At 32.2% G+C, this 24,546-nt stretch overlaps 2 protein-coding genes across 2 annotated transcripts; both read right to left on the bottom strand.

Annotated features, from left to right (window-relative positions):
- Window positions 1–723: 723 nt before the first annotated feature.
- LOC115446674 (pancreatic lipase-related protein 2) lies at window positions 724–14,702 on the bottom strand. Its single transcript, XM_030173435.2, has 7 exons — window positions 14,477–14,702; window positions 6,766–6,901; window positions 6,423–6,648; window positions 4,448–4,628; window positions 2,568–2,759; window positions 1,478–1,646; window positions 724–1,250 (listed from the first exon to the last, which is right to left on the bottom strand). The coding sequence occupies exons 1-7, from the start codon at window positions 14,532–14,534 to the stop codon at window positions 1,148–1,150; spliced, it is 1,065 nt and encodes a 354-aa protein (XP_030029295.1). The 5' UTR covers window positions 14,535–14,702; the 3' UTR covers window positions 724–1,147.
- Window positions 14,703–19,853: 5,151 nt separating this feature from the next.
- LOC119190430 (lipase member H-like) lies at window positions 19,854–23,114 on the bottom strand (the record flags this gene model as incomplete). The annotated part of the gene is given in 7 exon segments (XM_037442389.1): window positions 19,854–19,920; window positions 20,389–20,490; window positions 20,492–20,555; window positions 21,055–21,204; window positions 21,207–21,242; window positions 22,400–22,651; window positions 22,970–23,114. Coding segments are annotated over 7 exon segments (816 nt in total), but the record flags the coding sequence as incomplete, so codon positions are not given.
- Between the last annotated feature and the right edge of the window lie 1,432 nt (window positions 23,115–24,546).

Raw genomic sequence — 24,546 nt, 5'->3', positions numbered from 1 at the left:
GATCATAGATGGGCTGTGCAATTAAAATTAAACAATGTTAGCTTAACTAACAATTTTAATTAGGCACCAACTCCAAAATTGGTATCCAATATATACCTGTTATGTAAAATTATACTTTGGTTATGAGCGGTTTTTGAAGGCGTTTTAATTTTTTGTTAAAATTATTTTTATTAAAGCTATCTACTCGGAATTTATATAACATAATATAAAATTAATCATCATATTGTTTGAATGTTTAAAATTTTTAAGACTTTATTCGTAAATCTTTATATATTCCTGCTGTAACTTGTGCGCCGAAAATGCACGGATTGAATGCTAGATACCGTTTGCTCGATGGAAGGTTAAGCTGTGAAACAGTTTTCCAACGTTTATTGTTTCCTAGTTGGTTCTTTGAGTATTGAGGAGTTAGCGGCCTGACATAACCCAGAATAGGTATGTAGATAATAGTAACTACTATTTTAGTGACAATTATGAGAAAAAGCATATCTTTGGTAGCTTTTTATCTACTTCATCATTACACTTATCTTAATCTGGAATATGGGTAATTAATTAGTTTTGTCCGTATATTTTTTTTCCCGGAAATAAATTTAATATCTTTGTTCATGCGGAGAGGTCATACAAAAAAAAAACTACATGATTTACTTTAAATTATTTTGTACAATTATAAATTACTTATACTACTTAAAAATAAACACGAAACCCAAAAATATTAAATTATTTTCAAAGCAACATATTATATAAAGTAAAATTCACGTAGGTGGAAATATATTGCATTTAAATTTCGGTTACGTAATCAATGGCGGTGACTAACTGAAATAATTTAATAAAAGATCTAGTATCGCGGAACAATCGTATTGTTAAGCAGTTTGAGAGACTAGAGTCGCGTCACAACGAATAACGGACGGCATACACACTTAATTCTATATTTTCTTTATTACGTTAATATAAAATGAAAAACTTATACCTAATATTAATTTTGTAACGTTACGTAACTGTATAATTAGTTTTTTTGATAATTTTTAAATAACAGACATATTTGCGAACTGCAATTAGTTTACATTACTGATTGAAACGCACATAAGTGACCAAACTGCTGAACAATAAATTACCGCAATTTTTACGCTTATTAATTTAGTTTTGATGTTCATCAGCTGTATGGAGTAATGGAACGCAGTCTTCGACTTCTGCCGGGGAAACCTCGTGCGTATGGTGGCTTCGCATTCGTTGTAACGTAGTACACGCCTCGAGCACTGGAAATGTCATTTTTTTTACATAATAATTCACTTTAAAAATTACCCCTTACTTAACGTAATATTTATTAATTAATATGGCTCCCGTTTTGAATTTTCAAATAAGTAATATTAGAAGAAATCAATATTGTGGAGATTTAAGTATATTACGGGCATACACTATAGTAAATAAATAAAATTTTCAAAAGTTTTACTAATACCAAGTAACTTTTGTATCTAGAACTCACTTGCGATCGACATATTCGCCCATAAGGACATAATCCGTGTCTTGCGGTTCGCACCAACCGATCAAGTAAGAAAATAAACTAGAACAAGGCCCCGCCCAAAATCCTTCGCGACTGTTAATTGACTCTATGAAGTATGGTGTCACCTTCGTGTGGTCGCAGGACAATGTCTCTGTAAAAGAAAAAGGAAAATCAAATAAACATAGGTAAGAAGTTTCTTTGTGATTACTGCAACAAAAAAAAAGTAGGCTGCAAATAAAAAAATGTGTAGTGCGACATCTACTGGTTATTTTTGTACTTAATCTTTTGAGTTAGAATGAATGAGCTAAAAGCGCCATCTCTTGAAATATTATGAAACTAAATTTATATCTGAACATAAGATTCTAAAATAGTTCTTGTTAAAAGTGATAGATTGCATTTGTTGATTAATTAAAAGAAGACTAGTTAGATTTTGGAATCTAAGTAAGTATATACATTTAATAATATATATGTTTTGTTACTTTATGTTCGAACATGTACTATATAGGTCGACTTTAATACCTTAGGTATTACCTTAACTTAGATTAATTAAATAACAGATTTTTATATTTTATCGCGCCTGAGCTACCGCAAATTTATGCATTTAAAACTTATAAATAAAAAAAAAATACGTAATAAAATAGCATGCCTAAAAAATCAAAAATACAAACCTTATTTTTTTATAGACTCCGAAGACATAAATTTACGCAACATTCCGTATACAACATAAAGCTATGGTGGGAATACAAATGAGGTATAATTTTAGCCTTGCTTACTTGTGTATTAGGCGTTTGGGGTCAACACTAAGGTCAATCAAGGTATTGGGAAATTGATTCGACACAGACTTAGTGTGTTGAAATTTCTTTTGCTTACCTTATACATAATATTTACAAATGTACCTAATTAACAAACAACTATCATAATAGCCTACTCAGATACCATGCCTATACCTCTACAGTCTTCTGTAATACCCACTTACACTATTATGTTATTTGTAAAAACAAGGAAAATTCGCTTTCACCACACAGTTCCTCAATATGACAATGGTATTTCTTATCGGCATGATAAAACTTACGGAAAATCGTATCGTGCGCGCATCCTGGCTGACTGGACCCACCATTGACGTAGAAGTCGGCGTGTCCATTAGGACCCCACTGGCCCAGTATCCCTGCGCCTGTGTGTAGCACGTCCACAAACAATGCGTCGGTATGGTCCAAGTCTCGAGATCGATTGTTGCCCATGTAGAATAAAATTGTTGGGTCTAAACCTGTTAAAGGATGTGTGATGTTAAAATAAATCAATATGTTTTGATTGCGTCTCGCGTCAAATTCGTTATCTATTATAAAAGGATAATAAAATTACAGGCCTAGTTTGGGAAACCCTGGCTATTATTGACAATTATTGTTTAAGTAATTCTTAATGTTATTATTTCTGAATTATTTTTGTTGCAATAAAGTAAGTTATTATTACTTATTAATTCCTAATACAAAAAATTGTTAATACGAAAGTAAGTATGTAACTAATCGAAGGATTTGGTCTGTGTCACAGACTTATAAGAGAAAGATCTGTGAGCCAAGCTTCATTCAAACTCATTCAACCGTTACAATGTTTATATCTTACATTATTTGTATAAGGATTGTTCACTTAACATTAATAAAATCGAAAACATGCAATGGATTAGTTCTGCGCTTGATAATTTTATACTTGGGTGCTGTGGGTGCCTTGGTTACACCTCTGCCCATCCCTTTGGACATGACGTGAGTGTATAATTTATTTTAGGCCATCATCCAAAGAATGGGTCAACGGATGTCAGCCTGTTAGAAAAATGCATCGAAGTATTACACATTTATTGATTATTATGCTGTTTGATGTCTTTAAAACCTAAGTGATCAAATATTCGATAATTCCGCAAGTATAGATAAATATAGTGTGAAGAAGTGTGAGCGCAAGGCCTCAAGAAAGGTTTGAAACATTATTGCTTGATGCACATAGATAATGTGCGTCTGTAAATATTCGTTATAGATAAATTGTACATTAAAATGTGCCCTTCAATAATAAACTGCGTAATTATTACTTTACTCAAGGTCGCCATTCCCCTCATCGCATCGATCGTCATGCGAGGAGTATAATGTACTAATTTTTTCTCGCGGTTTCATATGTGTGAAAAAGTTTCCGATATAAAAATAGTCCAGGGTCTCAACCTATCTCCATAGCAAATTTTATCGAAGTCCGTTGGGAAGATTTTAATTTTTTTGCATACAGACAGGCAGACAGACGCGACGGTAACTTTGTTTTAAGATATTATTTTTTAATTTTTTAAGAGGAACGATACATGTTTGTTGCGTAACTTAATCGCTTACGTCGCGCAAACAACGGAAGCTCTCAAAAGGAATAAATTTTCCTCGATTTTTGCAAAAATTTTCATTGAAGCTCTTCTTCTATTGGTCCTATCGTGATTTTATTTAGCTTATAACCTTTCTAGATAAATGGGCCATGAATCTCTAAAACATTTTTTGAATACGAAACAGTAGTTCCAAAGATTAACGTGTTCAAACAAACAAGCTCTTCAGCTTTATATAAAAATGATTAGAAGTATCTAGATTAAGTTTGCCGCTTACTTACATAGTTATAAAAGTGACCTAGATTTGAAATCTAGATTAATGTCAGCCGCGGTAATTGTTATGTTTGTATTTTATCTTGCTAATATTATCATTTTATTATGCATAGGTACTACTTAGGTTTGCAAATACATTTGAATATTCGTTAGCTAATAAAGTATATAACTAAAATGTTTTATGATTTAGGATAAAATTTTGCACACACATAGGTAAATCTGGTAAAGCGTGAACGAGTAAAAGGTTAATTTTTAACAATTTATACGGAAATATGCATGAGAGTGAGACAATAATTCAAAAGAATAAGCCTCGTGCTTAAATATATTCTTTTAATTTTTACCAGTAATTCTGCCGAGTTTGCCAACTTTGAGGTAATTAGCGACGAGGCCGAGGATATGTGCGCCCACACTGTATCCAATCGTGTGGATCTGCTCAGGCTGCACCGACTTTGTTGGGTGGTTCTGTAGATATTCCACCAGTTGTGCGATGCATAGGCCGGCAAACCGAGGAGCCCACTCTATCTGAAAAATGTACCAACTTAAACACATTCATTGCCAGATCTGAAACTTCCATCTTATGTTAGGCATAAAGGAAAAAAAAAGATATTTTTATATTAAAAAAACATTCCTCTCAATAATTTATAAAGTTTCAGATTCAAGAAAATAAGTTTTAATATCTTTAAAATATTATTTACTAAACGCGGAAACAGTATTGTTCTTCCTTACTTTTTACTGCCTGCCATAAAAGTGAATATGCGAATTACTGGCATGATAACTAGTATATTCATTAATATACAATAAAAGCAATGTTAAGTCTCTCAATACATCGCGTAGAACCAAAATGCCGATCACTACATTATTGCAAAATCTTATATGTTAATTAACATTTTAATCAAACAAACTTAACTATATATAATGTGATACGCAATAAACATTATACTGGTATGTATAGGAAGTTACAAATAGGTGTTTAATTTGTAAAACAATTAGGTATACAATGGTTTATTATGTTTACAATTTTTTTTCTGATCAATCTTTATTAATGTTTTATTTACATTACAGTCGCAATAACACAAACCAATATGGTTAAGGAGATTTTAATATTAGCGTATTAATTATTCTAAACAACAAAAAATATTTGTAATAATTTCTATTTCAATTTTTTCGGTCCATTCAAAAGTTATGCGAAAGTAAAATAGAACTTAACACGTCATATTAAAGATGTTATTTGAAGACAGCCTATTTAAACAAATAAACACGAGTAAAAATAAATGTGCAGATTAAATCCAGTAAAATATGTAAGGCAAAAACTTTAGTTATTTAATGGAATTCTTAAATTATAACTACTATTCTCAAATGCAGTTTGTAACTAATTTTAAATTAGCTTGTTTATCTTGTTTATGAAACAAGTTTCCTACTTACGCAATAGTTTTGCCCTAATTTACTTTGAATGAAGGTTTTATGATTGTAAATTTATGAACACCCATTAATTGCCATATTTGTAGTACTGAAGTAATAGTAATGTGATTTAATGAGACTAATACCCCGACAATAAAAGTAAAAATATATAAAGGAATATCTGATTTTTCAACACTGATAAAATTTATTACTAGTTACTAAGAGCTCCTTATCCTACTTTATATCATATATTAATTTATAAAGTATTTGTCTATCGTCATATATTAAATTCCATCGTCGGATTTAATATATTTCTAACACATTTTATACATTATCATATACATATACATATTCTGCCCTCCTTGTCATAATGTGAACTTTAATCATGCCCAATGTCACACATCTTTAGGGCTATCTTGATTACATCAGTGTACTAATTAAATGAAAAGAAAGCTAGGAACAACTTCGATAAGTATAAGAAAATATATTCAATGATAAATTCATTCATGCATAATTTCCTAATACCAATAACGTATGTTATTTTTACTCGTTAAAACAAGAAATTAATAAGGCTATTAAGAACTAGTGAAAGCGATGATTCCGTTTTTAATTTTTCCCTAGGTCAATCAAAATGTATCCGTGTAAGCTTTATTAGATAAGACTTATGATTATGTCCGAAAAGACAATAGATGTCACTTATAATATTCACAAAACGCAATTTGCCTACTGCTTTGAGTAAGTCTAAAGTATTAATAAGGGGCCACTTATTCCCGTAGTTAAATGTTGCATAACAGAAATACTAACATAAAGCAGCTAAAAATAACTAAACGTAAACATATTTTACTGTCATTTAATAATGGACATTACTGTGGCAAATTGTTGGGTTATTAAGATGCAATATGTTGCAGGATACTCTACCTGACCCAAACATGGTTCCTTGACTAGACTTCCATAATCAACTATGATTATATTGTAGTTTCCTTTGGTAAAGTATGCGTTTCTCATGTCCGTACTAGGGGATAAATTTCTACCGCCCCCAAAACCGTGCACCACGATTTTTGTAGGATGGTTTCGGTTAAATCTCGATGCGGTTAAGGAGTCGTTGTCCAATGTATTTAGTAATTCGCCTTTTGCTTGTGTCGATCTAGAATAAATAAGAACCATAAGAATAAAGCTTTAAAAGTGTTTTTCTCTTGACAGAAAAAGATACATATGGAATGAGCTGCGTTGTACACGTCAAAACGAATTGCGTAAGCATTACCTTGTGTATAAATAAAACTGCATTTTTGGGTGTGGACATCTGTATGGCGGTGGTATACAGGAAGTCGTATTAAATAATTGCCTCACTGACTTTGGTTTCTCCCCGTTTGGTTGATCATTTTGTTGGCTTTCTGAAACTGTCAAGAAATCTATATATAATTATGTTCCCATTACCCAGTTTAACAAAACAGTATGAATATATAAAGTCCACTAAACCGCATCATGTCGTGGTTAAATGTCTACCTTTAAAGATCTAACTTTTCGCATAGCACAAGTGCAATAACTGCGTTGAGTTGATAGTTTTTATCCGTTTTTTCAATACCTATCAAGTCATTGGGAAAAATATTTATATTATCTACATAATGACCTTACGATCAAATTTTTTATTACTCTTAAATGTAAACCCACCGGTACGCTACAAAAGTTATTAGTTTTAAAGTAAAAGTACTAATTGATCGGTGGGACTTGGAATTTGATGTTCTAACGTCCTCGCTCTCCGTTAAGGTTCGAACAGTCACCATCTTCGTGCAAAGTGGGTTGCTGACCTCAAAAATCCTTTTAATATTTTCATACACTGCAATCGAAAAACCTTGAATTACCGCGAACTATTGTTATTTTTAGGGTTCCGTAAACTTAATTGCTAATAGAGAAACTAGCAGTATTGTTGTCCATGTGTTTGAAGTAAGGTAAGTAAACCTATAGTCAGATATAAATTAAAATATGAAGCTTAAAATCATTAATTATCTCGCATAATTTTGCTGTAACAAAAATATAGCAAATAGAAAAAAAAATACGGTACTGCAGTGGCTTAAGGCGATACCTCAAGGTCCATTTTCATACATTTTGTTTCACCTTTATCATGGATATTTCGGCCTTTAAAATTTAATATGACGAAATTTTAAAGGCAGAAATATCCATGATTATTAATTATTTTTACGTTTTTCTTTCAACTGCGAGAACTAATCACTAACTAGACGTGAATTTAAATTCTTTACTTGCCAATACTTGTTTAGTTACCCAGATTAAAGGTGAAACAAAATGTATGAAAATGGACCTTGAGGTATCGCCTTAAGGAGAAATTTTTTGAAAGGGAATCCGACACAGAACTAATGCTGTCTCCAAATCATTCAAATGATAATTAGATTATACATCAAGCCTACAAAAAGGAAAACCTGCAGGAATCAAGTTATATGTTTGTAACTTTGATTGACTGCTCTCATACAGCGTAATTTATATTAACCAACAAATAACAACAGCTTTAGTACATACGTTAAAATGCAAATGTTAATTGAGTACTATGTGTAAAATATGTACAGAGTTATTCGCACTTGACCGGCTTTTTGTTGCAATTGTATTTCAAGGCTTAAGAATGCGTGTTATGTACAACATGTAACAGTAAAATGTCTAGTACTTTTGCGCTCTGATTGTTTCAGACACTTGCGTTTGTCAAGCCGTACCTATTGCAAGTGTATTAGGAAATCGCTTTAATTCCGCCCTGCAGTTAAAGCAGAAATTATCTGATTCTAACTTAATAGTGGTATGTTAATAAGGTACATAATTCATTAATCATTAACATTTAATAATATAAAACTTATTAATATTCAAAATTATTTATAATTTCATGATTTTAGTATTTGATGAAGATTATTATAATTCTCTCTTTTTTTTAAAGTAAAATAAAATTCGTTTGGAATTGTAGATAAAAATAAATATACGGCCCTACCTTTAAAAGTGCATAAACTTACAATTATTGCATTAATTTCGAAGGTTCTTGATTTTTAGAAAAATATAAAATAATTGTCAATGAATGGAATATGTAGTCTGAACACCGTTGGCCATTTATTTTTATTACATACCTCCACGTAAATTACAGCCTTATATAATTAAACATTATATAATTAAAACTATGGTCACAGTTAATTTTGTTCAACCGTGTAGATGTAAAGTACGATACGAGCGGATTAAAGACGTTTATATCAATACGAGCGACCATACATAACACAGGTATATATCAGCAATGCATATTCACCAAATAAATTAAAAGACCTTACCAAATTCCTGAAAAAGGTACCTTTAAAACATGCAAACACGAAACGAACCTCCTCCTTTCTTGGAAGTTTGATTAAAAATACAAAGCAATACTTCAAATTTATATAAACATGTAATTATATTACGTTAACCTACAACCATAATATATACCCGACTGTTGCATAAGACATATTATAAGACACAAGATATATCATACAGGTGATGTGAAATTATGTTAACCTGTATCTTCGAAAGGAAAGACTTAGACATAAGTGTACTCACGGTTCACCGACCTTTTTAATGTCCAATGTGACAGGGACGAGTCTAACGCCGTATCAGGCAAAGCGAAAGGCGACGCGATTGAAGTAGACAATTAGTAAAGACTCATTTGAGAATGGTGCAATCTTTGACATGACATATTTTTAAGCAGAAGTGAAAAACGAGCTAGAAGTCTGCGTAATGATTAGTATTGAACAACTATTAACACCCACACCACATAAAATTTTTAAGTTGCACTACTGATCTTTAAAGAAAAGGTACGAGAATTGAGAGAGAAAGGAGAATCAGGTCACCAGTTCTACTGACCGACATACTTGACATTTTCTGTGAGGCAGCAGTAACAAGCCTATCAAGTCGGCACAATAATACTATAGATGAAACTGTTTGCATCCTGTAACTACATTACTAATACAAATCTAAACCCCCGGGAGGGATTTTTGCTGGAATGCGCGGAGACATAATTAGAATTCCAAGTTTATCCATACAATGAGTAATTAAAATTTTCTACCATTATTGTCGCATATGACATTTTATAATGTATATTATACGCAAGACAAAAGGCAGACATAACAATACCAGAAAGTGTTATACTGCGCGAACAGCATTTAGGTGAAGAAAACATTATAGATAAATGAATGTGTTTTAATGATGTGCAAGGAATAATAATACACTACACAGATGGAGAGAAAGTGGAATAGATAGCCTTGAATGTAAAAATGGAAGCAGACCTGAATTTTATATATAGTTTGTCCACATTATATACCCATTTGTAAGCATGTAGAGAAGTTACACCCTCTCGTGATCCTTGCAAAGTAACTAAAATGGTAGGTATTGTAAATAATACTGTCAGTAATGAGGTCTTGAGTTATCAACTTATGGGTTGTGCTCATGTCCTTGTAGGCGCAGAAGTCGTTCCAATCGACATCAGGCGTCTGAACTCCAAAATAAATGTACTGTTAATCAATCCCGATTATGTGCATTTGTTACAGAAATCGAGATCTATTTAGGACCACTCGGGAATATCCACGGGTATTGGAGAATACCATCACAGAGTTTTAATAAGTGTTCATTGAGTGAGACGAAAATTAAGTAATTTGCATCATGTGTGGAATGATACTTAAATTATTGTTTCTGACGTAAAACGCGTTTTATTTTACAAATTAAGATTAAGAATGATTAGCCTTAACTGGTTCATTGTGAAGTGTTACATAATGGCAATGAACCAGATTATGTCTTGCCTGCAGAAAGTGCAGTGGATCGGTGAACAGTGAAAGCGTTGAATTGTAACTTATTACACCGACTCATTTGTATGCGATAAACGCAGTTTAACTTCAACTTTGTTCATAAATGACTGACGACCAGCTCAAGTTGTATTGGTTGGTTATAACATTTTGTAAAGCATTACGTTCACATAGTTATTTTTAAATTTTTTGCCAAGTTACGCAGATCGTTACGAGTTTAACCACATTTATGAAAGCAGTAAACAACGTATTCAATTGGCGCAAAAAAATCCGGAAGCGTTTCCTGTATTTGTTGTTGTTGGTTGAAATGTTTTGACAAGTATAATGTCGTAACATGGTTGTTATCGGCCATCATAAAGCAATTAGTATATTTTTTAGTACATATTATTCTTTAAGAGGGAAGTGTGGTCGTGTTTCGCTATTCTGCAGATATTAGTAAAAAGTATAAAGTTATATCGTTTGGTTTAATAAAAAATTTTATTTGTAAAACATGAGCATACGGAGTCAAGAAAGACGTTAAACAAAACAGATTTTATTGTATTAAAAGCTATTTATAATCAAAACAGTATCGAACGGTCAGCAGCTTCCATAATAGATTATCATAACTTAAGGTTCATCGATTCCATCGATGTTTATTAAAGCTCTGTTCGATTATTAAATGTAATAATTAAACGGTTAGTAGCGTAACTCAGTATTTACGATCTAGCATAACGTGTTACCGCAAAGAACATAGTCATAAATCAAGTGAGCCATCTTAATGGAAACATCTGATATTAAACATGAAAGTTGTTTTTGAACGCACTAATAATAAGTTGTTCCTAGATGTCATAAAGATGTAAATGGAGGATATATTGCTAAAACATACGCTAGTACTAAATGTATGTAATCATTAACTGTTAATTCTTAGTTGCAACTGTTTGTTAAAGTTATTGGCTTTGGTAATCTTCATCAAAGTCACACATTGTGAAATCGCATTTAAATTCTAAGGTCGTCTTGCGTTACTGTCATTACCCCATCATCTTCATGAATATTTTAGATGAAGATATTTATATGGCAAAATTTCAAAATCTATACATTGTACGAGGACTTAGTAAATGTCAAATAATAAATATCATTTAAGACTTTCCTTGAGATTTGATATTAATTTTTTTATAATCAAATGACGTATCACGTGGATGCTTACTTCCGATGCTATATATATATATATATTAATAGCCTTGTTACCGTGACCTTAAGGTGTTAAATCAGGTCAAGTATGTTAAATGTTATTAATGTTTTAATGCATTGCTTTGACCACAACTATGTAATAAAACATTAACATCAGATTAAATAATTGCAGTTACGAAATAGGCTCATTTCCTTGGCAATTTAAATTTGTGACGAAGGTTGACGGGTTTTTTAATGTATACTCTTTAATGGCTTCTAAATTCAAATACAATATGTCCAAACTCAAATGATTACAAGGTTAGGCCTTTAACGCTAACGATATTTTATTAGTGAGGAATGCAGTGATTTATCTCTCAAATTAATAGTTGATGCAATGAACAAAATGACTAAGCATTTATTGGTAGTACAATGAACAATATTATTTATTGTTCTTTACTAGGGTTAATAAGATTAGACATCCGATGTCTCGAGACCTCGTAATTCGGGGGGATTTCATTTGTACTACCGTTTGTGCGTGGCCATGGCAGTTAATATTATACATTTCTTTAATAATTAAATAATTTAAACATATTTGTACTTAATATTGTAGGTATGCACCAAGTCTTAAAATGGCTTTGGCTATTTAAGGTCAAAGATCTAGGAAATGCGCCAGGGTTATATAAAAACTGGATAATATATTATTGCATAATTTATGAAGTGTCTACAGGAAGTGTTTATTAAAATTATGTTAATTTTATATTAGGATTATGGTTAATTTGTTATCAGGAAATTGGTTTTGACTTTCTGCTTTTGGTATGTTCATGGTCGTGGAGATAAATTGCTGTTGGAAAATGGCTTCATACTTAGAAAGTACAAACTATCGCTCGTATCATATTGTGATGGTTTTATTGAGTACTCGATCTTTAGAGCACGTTGTATAAAGCTAATAAAATACTCTTTAGTACTAAGAAAATGCACCCGATCCATAATCGTAACATTTAAATCAGTTTAACGGAAACCGGAAGCAAAACGTCAAATATTCCGTACATTCTCAATTTAATTTTTTTAAATTATGAGTCAGTTCACAGGACATATATCTATGGAAAATTTTAAGCCATTAATAAAATATGGACCATTAAATCCTATCCGTTTAAAAAAATATTCCATACAAATCACGCAAATCACGAACATGACTAGTAAAAAGCAAGATGACCGCATAGATTATGCAATACGAATGTCGGCCAGTTATTTCGGAAGTGGCCGATAGCCGCTACAACCACAACTCACCCACATATAAGATAGTCGATAACAAGTTACACAATTTGAGGCTTGCGAATAATCTATGGCCGATGCACATTCTGACTTATTACTTGCTGTAATTATGCAAGGTAATGTTAAGTAGCGTTTAACTAGATCGTAATCAGTAATAATGTGTATTAAGTTATGCATCCGGGTTATAAGTAGTTTATTTATGGTTGTAACATTGAAATATTGATAAGAGAGATTATGGTAACGTTTTTTAAGGAATTAAGCCTGAATTACATATTTTCTATTATATTGAAAAATATAAAAATAAGTGCCTGTCTCGTTAGCGTAGTTGTATTACAGTACGATTGCAATGCTGATATTAAAGGTTCGATCCCCGGGTTGATTAAAGTGATATTGGGATATTCTACTTAGTATGAGCCAGGAGTCTGGAATTTGTGCCCGAAATGGAGACTAACCCCCCTGTTGCGTCTCTGTCTACCCCTTCGGTGTTAAAGGCGCGAGAATATGTGTGCGTGTGTATAAAGATAAGTACAAATAAAACTATAGTAACTTTGCTTTAATTCAAAATATTAAATCGTATATTTCGTAACGAAGTAGGTAAATAATGTAGTCAACAAAATAAAAAAAAATATATAAATTTATTATAGTTTCAATCAACAATTTAATCAATAATAAAACTATTATCACTGTATAAGTTTCACAATTTGCGTACCGTTTAGCATTTCTCGAACGACAAGGAAAGTGACTACAGCGGACCGCACACAAAACAAACAGCGAGTTATGCAATCATTGCGCATGGCAGGTAACATCCGACTGGCACACAACATTATACCCACGATAGATACTTCGCCGTATATTTTAGGATTATTAAGTTTAAGATTCATATTATGCAAATGTTAATCTTTCTATATTTTTCTTTAATTATAAAGCAACGGAAGACAATTAACTGCACGGTATAAAATACATGTTTAAAGAATTTATTTATTTATAAATAAAATTGTTTACAGCAAAGGGTTTTAGTTCCACAATAATTGACGTTATCAGGAAAATGTAAAAAGCTAGAATGCATAAATACGTAAAAAGTAGAATAGGTACAAAATTACGTTCTCATAAGTTATGAAATAAGCTGGATGTTGATATTTTATTAATTGGTGTGTAATGGTAAACAATATAGCTTTATAGCTTAATATGGCTCCTTAGGTATATTAATATGTAAACCTATATTATTGATTAAGCTTTTAGTAGGTTTGATCCGTAATTTTACAATTTGTATTATCAGTTTACTACTGTTCGCTAGTAGTAAATAACTAACGCCTTGTCGAATGTTAGCGCTGCTTGCTTTGCTCGCTCAATGTGCTTTTCATATTACTAATTCATATAAAAATAATACTTAATGATTTAAAAAATCATAATAGTTTTAATATTATGGATATGTCTATCAAGGAGGCCCTCGCGAATGGCAAAATTTATCTGTACCTATAATTATAATTTTAATGCAATATATGAAGTCGTATAAATATTGCAAATTAGCAAGTGTTTGAAAAAGTAGTATTTGTCGATGTCACACCAAAGAAATTATTCAATGAAGATGGATCAATTTCAAGAGAAAACTCTATGGGAAAAGACTACAATATTTATACCATCTTTATCTATACACCTCTACTAAATATATCAGTAGATATGTATAGTTAATAACATCAGGTAGGTCATTATTTTAGTATTATCTTTTAAAAAATGCTAAAAACTTACCGGTAATTTGAACAGCAGTAATTCCTATTAAAATTAACCACTTTGAGCTTGTCAACATTTTATATAATTTATGACATAAATATCACTTTTAAACGTTTATTGCACTCAGTTTAATCACAGTAAATATCACAATATATTATTTATAGATATATAAGAATAAGTCGTGTGTCGTACGATTGTTGTGCGGTGTGCGAGGTTTTGTTCTGTTGGTGTTGTGTTGAGCACTGACAGCGAAAGTGTTGGTAGTCATGCTGACCTCACAGCGTGCTTCCCCACTAGTAACTCGGCCACCCTTTACATAATTGATGGAATTCACTAGAACTGGGTATTATGATATACAAATTATATCAGAATCTACAGGTGAGTTTTAGCAATCATGAATGACAGTTATTCTAGTCGTAGAAAGTTAAAAACTTTTAAAACGTACCTATTGTAATATAACATTGTCAAAGAATTACAGATATAAAATTATAGTCTACCAGGGTTTTTTTTTTTAAATAGGTGCAGTTATTTATTTAGTATTTGGGAAACACACAAAACAATTACAACTGAACATACACAAAAAAGAAATAACAAAACCAGCAAAATAATAGTTAAGCATATATATTTTTATTTATTTTTCCTTCAATGCAGATAATTTGGTGGTACATTATTTGATAACCACCTCATTAGGTTAGTGGCACCGTTCAATTAATGTGATTTTATCTAAGATGATTTTTTCCGTGATCATCCCCTAGCGAATGTCTTTGTTAATGCAAAATTGTTTATTTATTTTGATGTAGCAGCGAGTGGCACTAACTGCCGAGACAAAGGTCGCGGGTACGAAACCAGACCAAAGGGCACGCACCGCAGCCTTTTTCGAAATATATGTTAGTCTATAGTGTAATACACATTTAATATTACTATACTCGGAAAGATGTCCGTATTCTAGTAGCTTTTGGCTTTCCGCATTAGCAGTCATGGTGATAAAATTGATGACTTAGTACCCTGATAGTAAGTACAATGCAATAATTTAGCGAAGTGCGTGGGACATTTTAATAATATGACTGCCTATTCTGGGTCTTATTCATAGATTGTTGGATGACCTGACCATGTACTTTATGCTGATTTTTTATTTATGCTCGACGCCAATGCTGTCAACTTGTTGCGCTACATAAACGGCACAATAAAGGCAACAACGAGCTGTCAATATTTCGATTTATTTTATTACGTTGCATGTATGTGTTCTGGCACCAGTCTCCGCGTATCTTCCAATACACTGAGAATACCCACCAAGCCTAGTTTTACTTATTAAAACGTTTAATACATAAATACATCCTACATTGATTTTGAAATAACTGCATGCGGGTGGTTGCGAAAAGTTCATTGACTGAGACCACGTCTTGGGCAACATTATTACCTAATTATCGGACACACCTCGTCGCGTGGTGCAACGCGCATTGAGGATGGCGACAAGGATATGTGGAAACGTCCGTCCCTCCAGTGTCATAGTTGCCGAAACAGGATATGGACGTTGAGGAAAATTTATTTATAATAATTGGTGAGGATAATATGCGTACATTCGACAAGATTGGCAGTTTAGCGAATTATATATCATTTAGCCTAAAGACAAGAACAGATATTTTGTAACCAAACGATAATAGACCATTCTATAGGACACGATAATATTGTAGATTGAGTATTCCTAATATTTATAATTAATAAACTTAGATTATTAAAAAATAATTACGCCTGCACGACATAATATTTTCTAATCTTCTTTGTCTTCGAATATAGTTTGAAATATGATATTAATGATATATTAATCAATGTGATAATTCACAATGTATTAATTAATAAAGACTAGGCACATTTATTAAATAAAATCTAATATTGTGGACATTAATAAACAACATGTGTACAGAGTAGATAATTATATATTTTCTCCCTCTCTTGAAACTTTGCCGAGCCCGACAGGGTCCACGTTTATGTCACGTGTATTTTTTTCCCCAAATGATTCTATTTATGACATGTGATTGCTATCGAAATTTCTGTTATATCTGTGTTTCGGATTGGATGAGGGGGGGGGGGCAGGTTTGTCACGTGTATTAAATGTAACGTTTTATGTATAAAATGGTTGTGGAGTGCAATAAACTTGAATTTGAATTAGAATAGCGTCAGGGCAACCTGAAAGATTAAAATAATATATAGGATTAAAACGAAGGTGCGCGCCATCTCCTCGTGAAGGCTATCTCGTAACTGTCGTTCGAGGAAGTAGGAACTTGTTATCTATTTATTCTGTTTACTTTTAAAACCCGACTGAGCTGTGACTTTTATGTAATTTAATAATTTTCCAATTATGGGAATGTCATGCATTCATTTTTTATATTACCTTTTACTTTTAACGTTATCTTGGTTTGTTCTTATTTGTAAACTTTAAAACCTTTATAAAATATAAATAGCATAGCCACAATGAAAACATTAAAACATGTTATACCCAATAACACCTTCACAAGCAAAAGTAATACCTGTAAAAATATTATAAAAATGATTTTAATATGTGGTGAAATAAAAGTGATTTTAAAAGAGTTTAAGCAAAACTAAACATTGTACAACTGGCAAAGATTTTGCCTTCTATTCTATTCAAAATATTCATTTATGATGCAATTTTCGCTATCTTCTTATTATAATTTTCTGGTATCTAGCATAGAAACCAGAAGATTTAAGTAATGACAATGCAGCCATCTATAGCGTCCGTCATTTGAAATCAACGCGTTGTGCGTCGTCATCGCAATGACGCCTTTTTCGTCGTTTACTATTTTGTGATCGTTGTTCCTTCTATTACATAAAAAAACGGAAGGAAATTATGAGATTCTTTACTTTGAAGGTAGATAACGTTATAATTTTATTTCATAGTCATCATCAGCCCGTTGCAATCCACTGCTGGACATCTCCTCTCCCAAGGTACGCCACAGAGCCCTCTCTGCTGCTTTATGCATCCAGTCGCTGCCTGTCCTCTTGTGTAAGGCTTCCGCCATCTGGCTAGAGGGCGTCCGGCGCTACGTTTGCTAATAACAATAACACTACCTAACTAACTCGTCTATTTCTTACACGCTATCAATATAATATGACTTATAATATTATCAACTATTTTATTGACAATCCCAAATTGATACTCAAGTCTAATAGTCCTTGAACTAGTTTCAATAATATTTTCCTTTAACTAGACTGTTTTAGTGTCTTGCTATCGCTTCCGGTGTCATCAAGGTAGGGGAGACCTAGGAGGGTTGTGACAGAGGAGAGTTGTGACAAAGACGATTTCTCAGAACCTCCGACCGTTAGGGAACTGGCTAAAGCGCACGATTGCTTCTTTAGAGAAACGCTACCCGATACTGTAAGCGCCAGTGGCACGGCCAGCGGTTTCGTAAGTACGACGTCTGCATGGAAAAAACTGAAAAGTAAGTTTTATATCAAAATTTTGATTGTATTTATATCGATACATATTATGTTCTGTGGATTTGCAATTTTTCTTATATTTTGCGGTTTATGAAGTTTCTAAGCATGGCACTGTATTTTTGTGTTTGGATCTTGTTTCGAAATTAAGCAATATTATTTTGACCAGGTCACGATTTTGGCACCTAGGAAAGTTGTGACAGCGTGTCACAACCTCCTAGGCTAAGTTCATTTTCTGATTACCTTGTTTTACATGCTTTTTGCAATGTTTGTTTTCTATTTATATGTATAAATTCGTTTGTTTTAATTAATTTTACACCCTACTTTGACTATAAAATATGCGATACTTAAAATTCGTCTTTAAAATGATTTTTTGTTAGGAACTTGTTTGGGTATGCGGTTTAATGTTGAATGCCGAATTATCAAACTTATTGATTTAGAATGCCGTATATTTACACGCAAAGACTGATATGGGCCTCGCTAGTGTCAATATTTATGAATTGGCCTTTGAAGAAGTTGCTAATAAGAGGTCAAAGTCTTCCAAATGCCGCATCCTCTTACAATCTCAACTACATGTCTTTACATAGGTTTATTAAGAAGAAAAAGGCTTTTCAAGATAATGCAACTGATGTGGCTCCGTCTATGAGTTATATCAGTCATACGTTATTTACAGAAGACGGAGAAAATATATTATGCGATTATTTATTGACATGTGCAGCATCCAATAATGGGCTAAAAGAAACGGGTATTTAAGTATTTTGCCTTTATGTTGGCACAAAATGAGAAGGCAGTAGAAGTGTAGCTCAGTGCCAGATCAAATGCAAAGTGGGTCCAGTGTCTGAAATGCAGAGGCTGGTCTCACGAAGATTGCACTGGGGGCGAGCTGCGATGTCTGTCATTTATTTATTTTTGCTTATCAGACTAGATTAATATTTTTGACTGAATTTAAAACGACTGATCTCATAAATATGTCATAAATACTTACAAAAGATTTAATGCTTGTTATGTTAATGTTTCATGTTATTGTAGTTCTTATAATTCTGTCAAAAATAAGTAAAGTATTTTTATGAAAAAAATGTTTATTTTGTTTATAATACATACAGGGTCATTTTGCCATTGCGAATGAAACCACATACTCGTCTTCATCTTTGCTGACATTGTGCCAAAATCACACATTTATATCTAATATTTTCTCGAGTTATCCTTGTTTTTGTTATCTGTTTATTTGATCATTTTGTTCTTTTATGCGAATATGGCGTGTATGGGGTTGTATTTCTGGCTGGAATTATGATGTTGCCGCTGCGACGAATTCTCTTAGAGTAGTAGTAGTAGCTTTAGGACGTGTAAAATTGGAATTGCTTTTAATTAATATTTATTTTGTTCGAAACTTATACTTTTTATTTTACATCTACGGCTCAAGTAACTTACTGTAAAGTGTTATTTCCAAGTAGATGAGTATGTGGTTTCATTTAGTAAAGCGTTGTCAAAATGACCCTGTATGTAAATCTACTTGTCTATCAAATATAATCCAGAAACACAGCTGTCACAACTTACCTTTGTACCTGTCACAACTTACCTCGGTATTAGGAGAGTTGTGACAAAGGGAGTAGTTTCAGTTTTCATGGATTTTCTCAGAAATCATATACCTTTTATTTACTTTAATGACTGTTTTAAAAACGGTAAGGACTGAGCTATGATGAGGCATACAGTTCATAATCGTGGTATATCTCTTTCTTGAGATATGTTCATTTAAGTAAAAATTGTCACAACCTTCCTAGGTCTCCCCTACCTTTACGCGTTAAAGGCAATGAAAAAATATAGAAGATATAAAAATGATAGGAAATATTTCGTCTCCATGAGTAATTTTAAATAAAGCACATGTTTTAATAAATATATTCAATACTTTTATTAGTCTCATTTGCTAATTCAATTTCGGCGTCTCTAGTTAGTCTCTTTTCATGGCCGCGTGCGTAAGGTGGCGAATTTGTAAAGAAAAGTACATCCCATAAGCCCTGAAATTAAATATTACACTATTATTAGCGAAAAGAAAGATAAGAATGAATGACTGACGATAGTGTAATACTATCAAAATTAACTAAGTTCAGTATCCGTATACAGTAATCGTATTTACTTTGCAACCAAATGCTAATATAATTATATCGTTCGCTTAAAGAACTATCTTACAGTATTCCAAAATGAAAGAAATGTAAGAGATTCAGCAGACGAAACCTTGTACTAGAAAAAAGTACTTAATACCAGGCAAGAATATATGATACGATGCAATCTTATACCAATTACACACAAAATAATTTGTTCTTAAATTTCATGAGGGTACATTAAATTTTCCACAATACATTATCTTCAGGGTCACTTTGCGATATGAGCCCTTAATCAATTGATCCTGATGTACTTCGTTTACCATATTATTTATTGCTTTGACAAAATATCTATGTAGTTTTAAGATTTAAAAGATGTTTTACGTTCTAGGCACATGTTCTCCATATAGCATGTTGTCATCTGTATTAAGTTCACACCAGCCAATAATGTAGGTAATCCAAGACGCACATTTAGTTGCGTAAAACCAATATCAGTAAGAATGGACTCATGAAATAAACAGGAGCTCGAGCATGATCGCAGCCGGACTTTGCTGAAAACATAAAAAATGTTCACATATTTATTTACTCTTTATAACAATTTGAAAAAGAGAAAAGAAAGATAATAAATACAATTAGTAACCTTATCGTTTGAGCAATAACTTCTAAACTACCATATGGATGGATAAAAGAAAATAAAATAGAAGGGCAGTCTATTGTATTAGTTATGTAAATTTATTTTTTTGATACAACTAGGGTGTGCGGCGTCACCCGCTTGAAAAGCTTTCCTGCTTTCTTCTGGGATCTAATTTCAGGCAAACGATTTATAAATAAAAACACACACACAATGCCTTACTGGCTCAGCAAGACCAACCAATCCATATACTGTATACATCATCATCAACATTAAGAAATCCACTAGTAAAACATATGCCTCTTCTAAAGATTATAAGGAATAACAAGGTATCAATAAAATCATCATTTCATCTGATCTATCTATCTATAGGCTAACGAAAGTACTTATAACATATATGTATGTAATAGATCATTTACTCTGTTCGGCAGATGCTTTGCAGCCTGGTTGTGACATTCCACCATTCGCATAGAAGTCGACATGGCCACTGGCTTCAAGTTTTCCTTTTCTTTTCAAGTTTGTGTGAAGAATGTCTACAAATTGGGCATCGGATATGTCCAATTTTTTGTGATGTCAGTTGTGACGAAGGGCATTGCTGGATCCAATCCTAGTAACAAAATAATAATAAAAAATTGATCTTATACTGTGTCCATATTTGTAACTAGCTTAACCCGGGTACATAAGTAATAGAAACACAATACATTAATTATGAACGTAATATATTAGCCCTGTATAATGTACTGTCCCACTGCTGGGTACGAGCTTCATCGAGAGCGACTAATCCCTGGAAGTCTAAGCCTTAGTCCATCACGCTGGCCGGATGCGAAGAGNAAAATATTAAAAAAAATAGAAATTTTCAGTAATAAATCAAAAAGACTACCAGCTTTTTATTTTTAACTACACAATTAATGAATATAATATCAACGTTCCGTTTTAATATATATCCAATTTAATGTTGGCATTTTGTAACTTTGGATAAAAGAAATTGGGGTTCTTTAACGTGATTTTAAGTTTATCAATTGTGTGAGATTTTCATAACTCATAACTCAACCAGTTCAAATATACGTAGCAAAAAAAATTAATAAAACCTTTTATTCATTATTTGAGCTACTGTTTATTAATTGAAAGTCATTATGAAAAATAAAATCACCTACTTAATATTAGAAATTACATATACCAGAAAACGTCTTCTAAATTGAAAACTGCATTTCTTATCGCTTCTAACAGCGATATTTCGATTTTACACACATCATAAGCTAATTTACTGTAAGTAATTGCAGAAATTGCATTTGGTCTGCTTTTAAATTATGTTTATGTATGTAACCGTAATACTAACATTTAGTGAGGAACATTAATTTAAGATGTTGCATATTATTCGCTATGTAAATTACTTAACAACTGATACAAAAACTCGTTGTAATTGTATTCAGGTATCGAATTAATTTTCTTAAGACCTTCGTAGAACAAACAAAAGGCAAGAATAGTTTTGGTTTAGCTGCAAGCGATTAGGTACTGAACTGGCAATAAAACAGTATTGATATTTAATTCCTTTTAAACTTATTTTGTTATTTTCAATTTAATAGTGTCGCAATTAAAATCGTCTTGTTATTGGCTAACTTTAGCAAACATTTTAATATTTTTGTGGTTTTTTATAAAGCATCGTGACATCTATTATTTTGAATACAAAAGTTTAAACTGGGATAATTTAATGCATTTGGTTTACAGACCGCAATGTATATCTAAATGATAAATAAACAGACTTACCAGAAATTCTGCCCAATAGACCTGATGTTAAATAATTTCCTACAAAACCCGCGATCTGAGCTCCAAGACTAAAGCCGATGAGGTGGAACTTGTCCAAGTTGAAATTATGGGTTTTGACCAGGTCGTCGATGAACTGGGCTGTACATTTACCAACAATTTCGGTGTTTCGCGCAGACTCCAAGTAACATGGCTCTCGAGCTATTGGCTTGTAGTCGATAGTGATGATGTTATAATCGCAGCAATTCAAGTAAGCTGTAATAGTGTAATAAATTTATTGTAATTATATAAAATTCACAAAATGAGCTATTTATAACTTCTTAATTTTTTTACCGGTAAATCTGCACTAATCAAATTAGTTAATAAAATTTATCAATTCGTTAGCTACAAAATACTAAGTGTTTCTGGGATATCTATGGAAAGTGATATGAAAGTAGATATAGCAATTAACTATTAAATGAGAGATAGACAAAACGAATTACTACTATTTATGATGATAGCAACGACAATTACATAATATAACTAAGAAGAACGACTCGTATTTACTTAAAGGGCCTAAAATATTAAACTAACCCGGGCGAATTTCAGTGTTTGGCGAGAAATCCTTATGCCCTGTGTACCCGTGGATTAATATCTTAACCTGCGCGTCTTTGACCCATGGAGCTGACTGTATTGATTCAATATTCAATGGTTTAACTTCATAAGGATTCTCCGGGTTTGTAAAATTTGAAACAATATGTTACTAAAATATATCATTATAACGTATGTCATCATTGTCTTCCTAGCCATTACAGTGTGATTTTGGAGTTATACCCTAACTCTTTATTCGCAACTCCAGAGGAATCATAAAGACAGCAAGGAAATTCCCATTTACCATTGCTTTGTTTAGTGCCACGATCCTTACGTCCTTATGGCTATAATTAGCAATCCGTAAATCATGATCATTATGAGTTATTCATTAATTGCTTTATTTTATAGCTGCATGTACCATTATATTAAAGGGGCACATGAAGGCATCTATTTGTCAACAGTTTTCGATACTGACCGTAATATCTTCACTCGAAGATTTGGTCACCTTGCACTACTCATAGTTGTCCCTAGCAGTACCCCTTGCTACAGTTTACAACAAAAGTAGCAGAACAAATTCAATACTTGAAATCGGTTTTTGGTTCGAACAAATTTTATTTTCGTTACTATATAAAATAACAGGGGTTTACTTAATGTCACAGTAAAAAAAAAAATGTTTTAATCAAACCTACGTGTATGTTAACGTCATTTGAATTTTTTTATTTGTTCAGCTATTTTGGTGGCTGATAGTACATTTTCTTTAGTAATTTTGTAATATTTAGGTGTGCGGAAAATTGTTTTTAACTTACCTCGTATACAACCAAAAAGTAATATTTTCATTTGGACAATCTAATGGAGGTGTGACACAACTTAAACATTGGCTGAACCCTGAAAACCAAAATTAGTTATAATGATGTCGTCAATTCGCCACATTTTAGTTAGTTGGTCTATGAAAAACTGAACAGTGACTATTTGATTTTAGTATATATAAATCAATTTTTTTTTTTCATCAGAGAACTATAGAATATTTCGGATTGGACAGTAGAGCTATAAAGAATATAGTAAACAAAATGTGCCGGTACCTCAAAACGAATCGACATTACACAACGCATCAATATATTCATGCTTGTATCCTGAAGAGTAGGAGGAGAGACAACAAAATTCCTCTATAATTTGCCCCTTCATAATTCATTGCAATATTTAAATATCAAATTTATAAATGTATGACTCTTAGCTCTTTATACATTTTAGGTTTAATGTTTCTCGCATTATTATTTTTTATTGCTTTGAATGACGATATGTGCCGTTCGCCTGATGGCAGGCGATACGACCGCCCATAAACAGTAGAAAAAACATCCAACACCTTGAATTACAAAGTATTGTTTTGTTTTTCACTGCGTTCGCCATCCTGAGACATGAGATGTTAAGTCTTATTATGTCCAGTAGTTACACTGGCTATAATGTTATATACAAATCATAACAATTAATTATTAAATAGGTATTATATTTTTTGTTTTATACCTTTTATATTTTATGTGTGTTAGTAACACAAAAAATCTGCAAAGCTGTCAGTTATTTTGATT

The sequence above is a fragment of the Manduca sexta genome, chromosome 24, assembly GCF_014839805.1.
Source record: "Manduca sexta isolate Smith_Timp_Sample1 chromosome 24, JHU_Msex_v1.0, whole genome shotgun sequence".
NCBI classification, from domain to species: Eukaryota; Metazoa; Arthropoda; class Insecta; order Lepidoptera; family Sphingidae; genus Manduca; species Manduca sexta.
The sequence above is the reverse complement of the archived record's forward strand: the minus strand, read 5'-3'. Positions and strand labels throughout refer to the sequence as shown.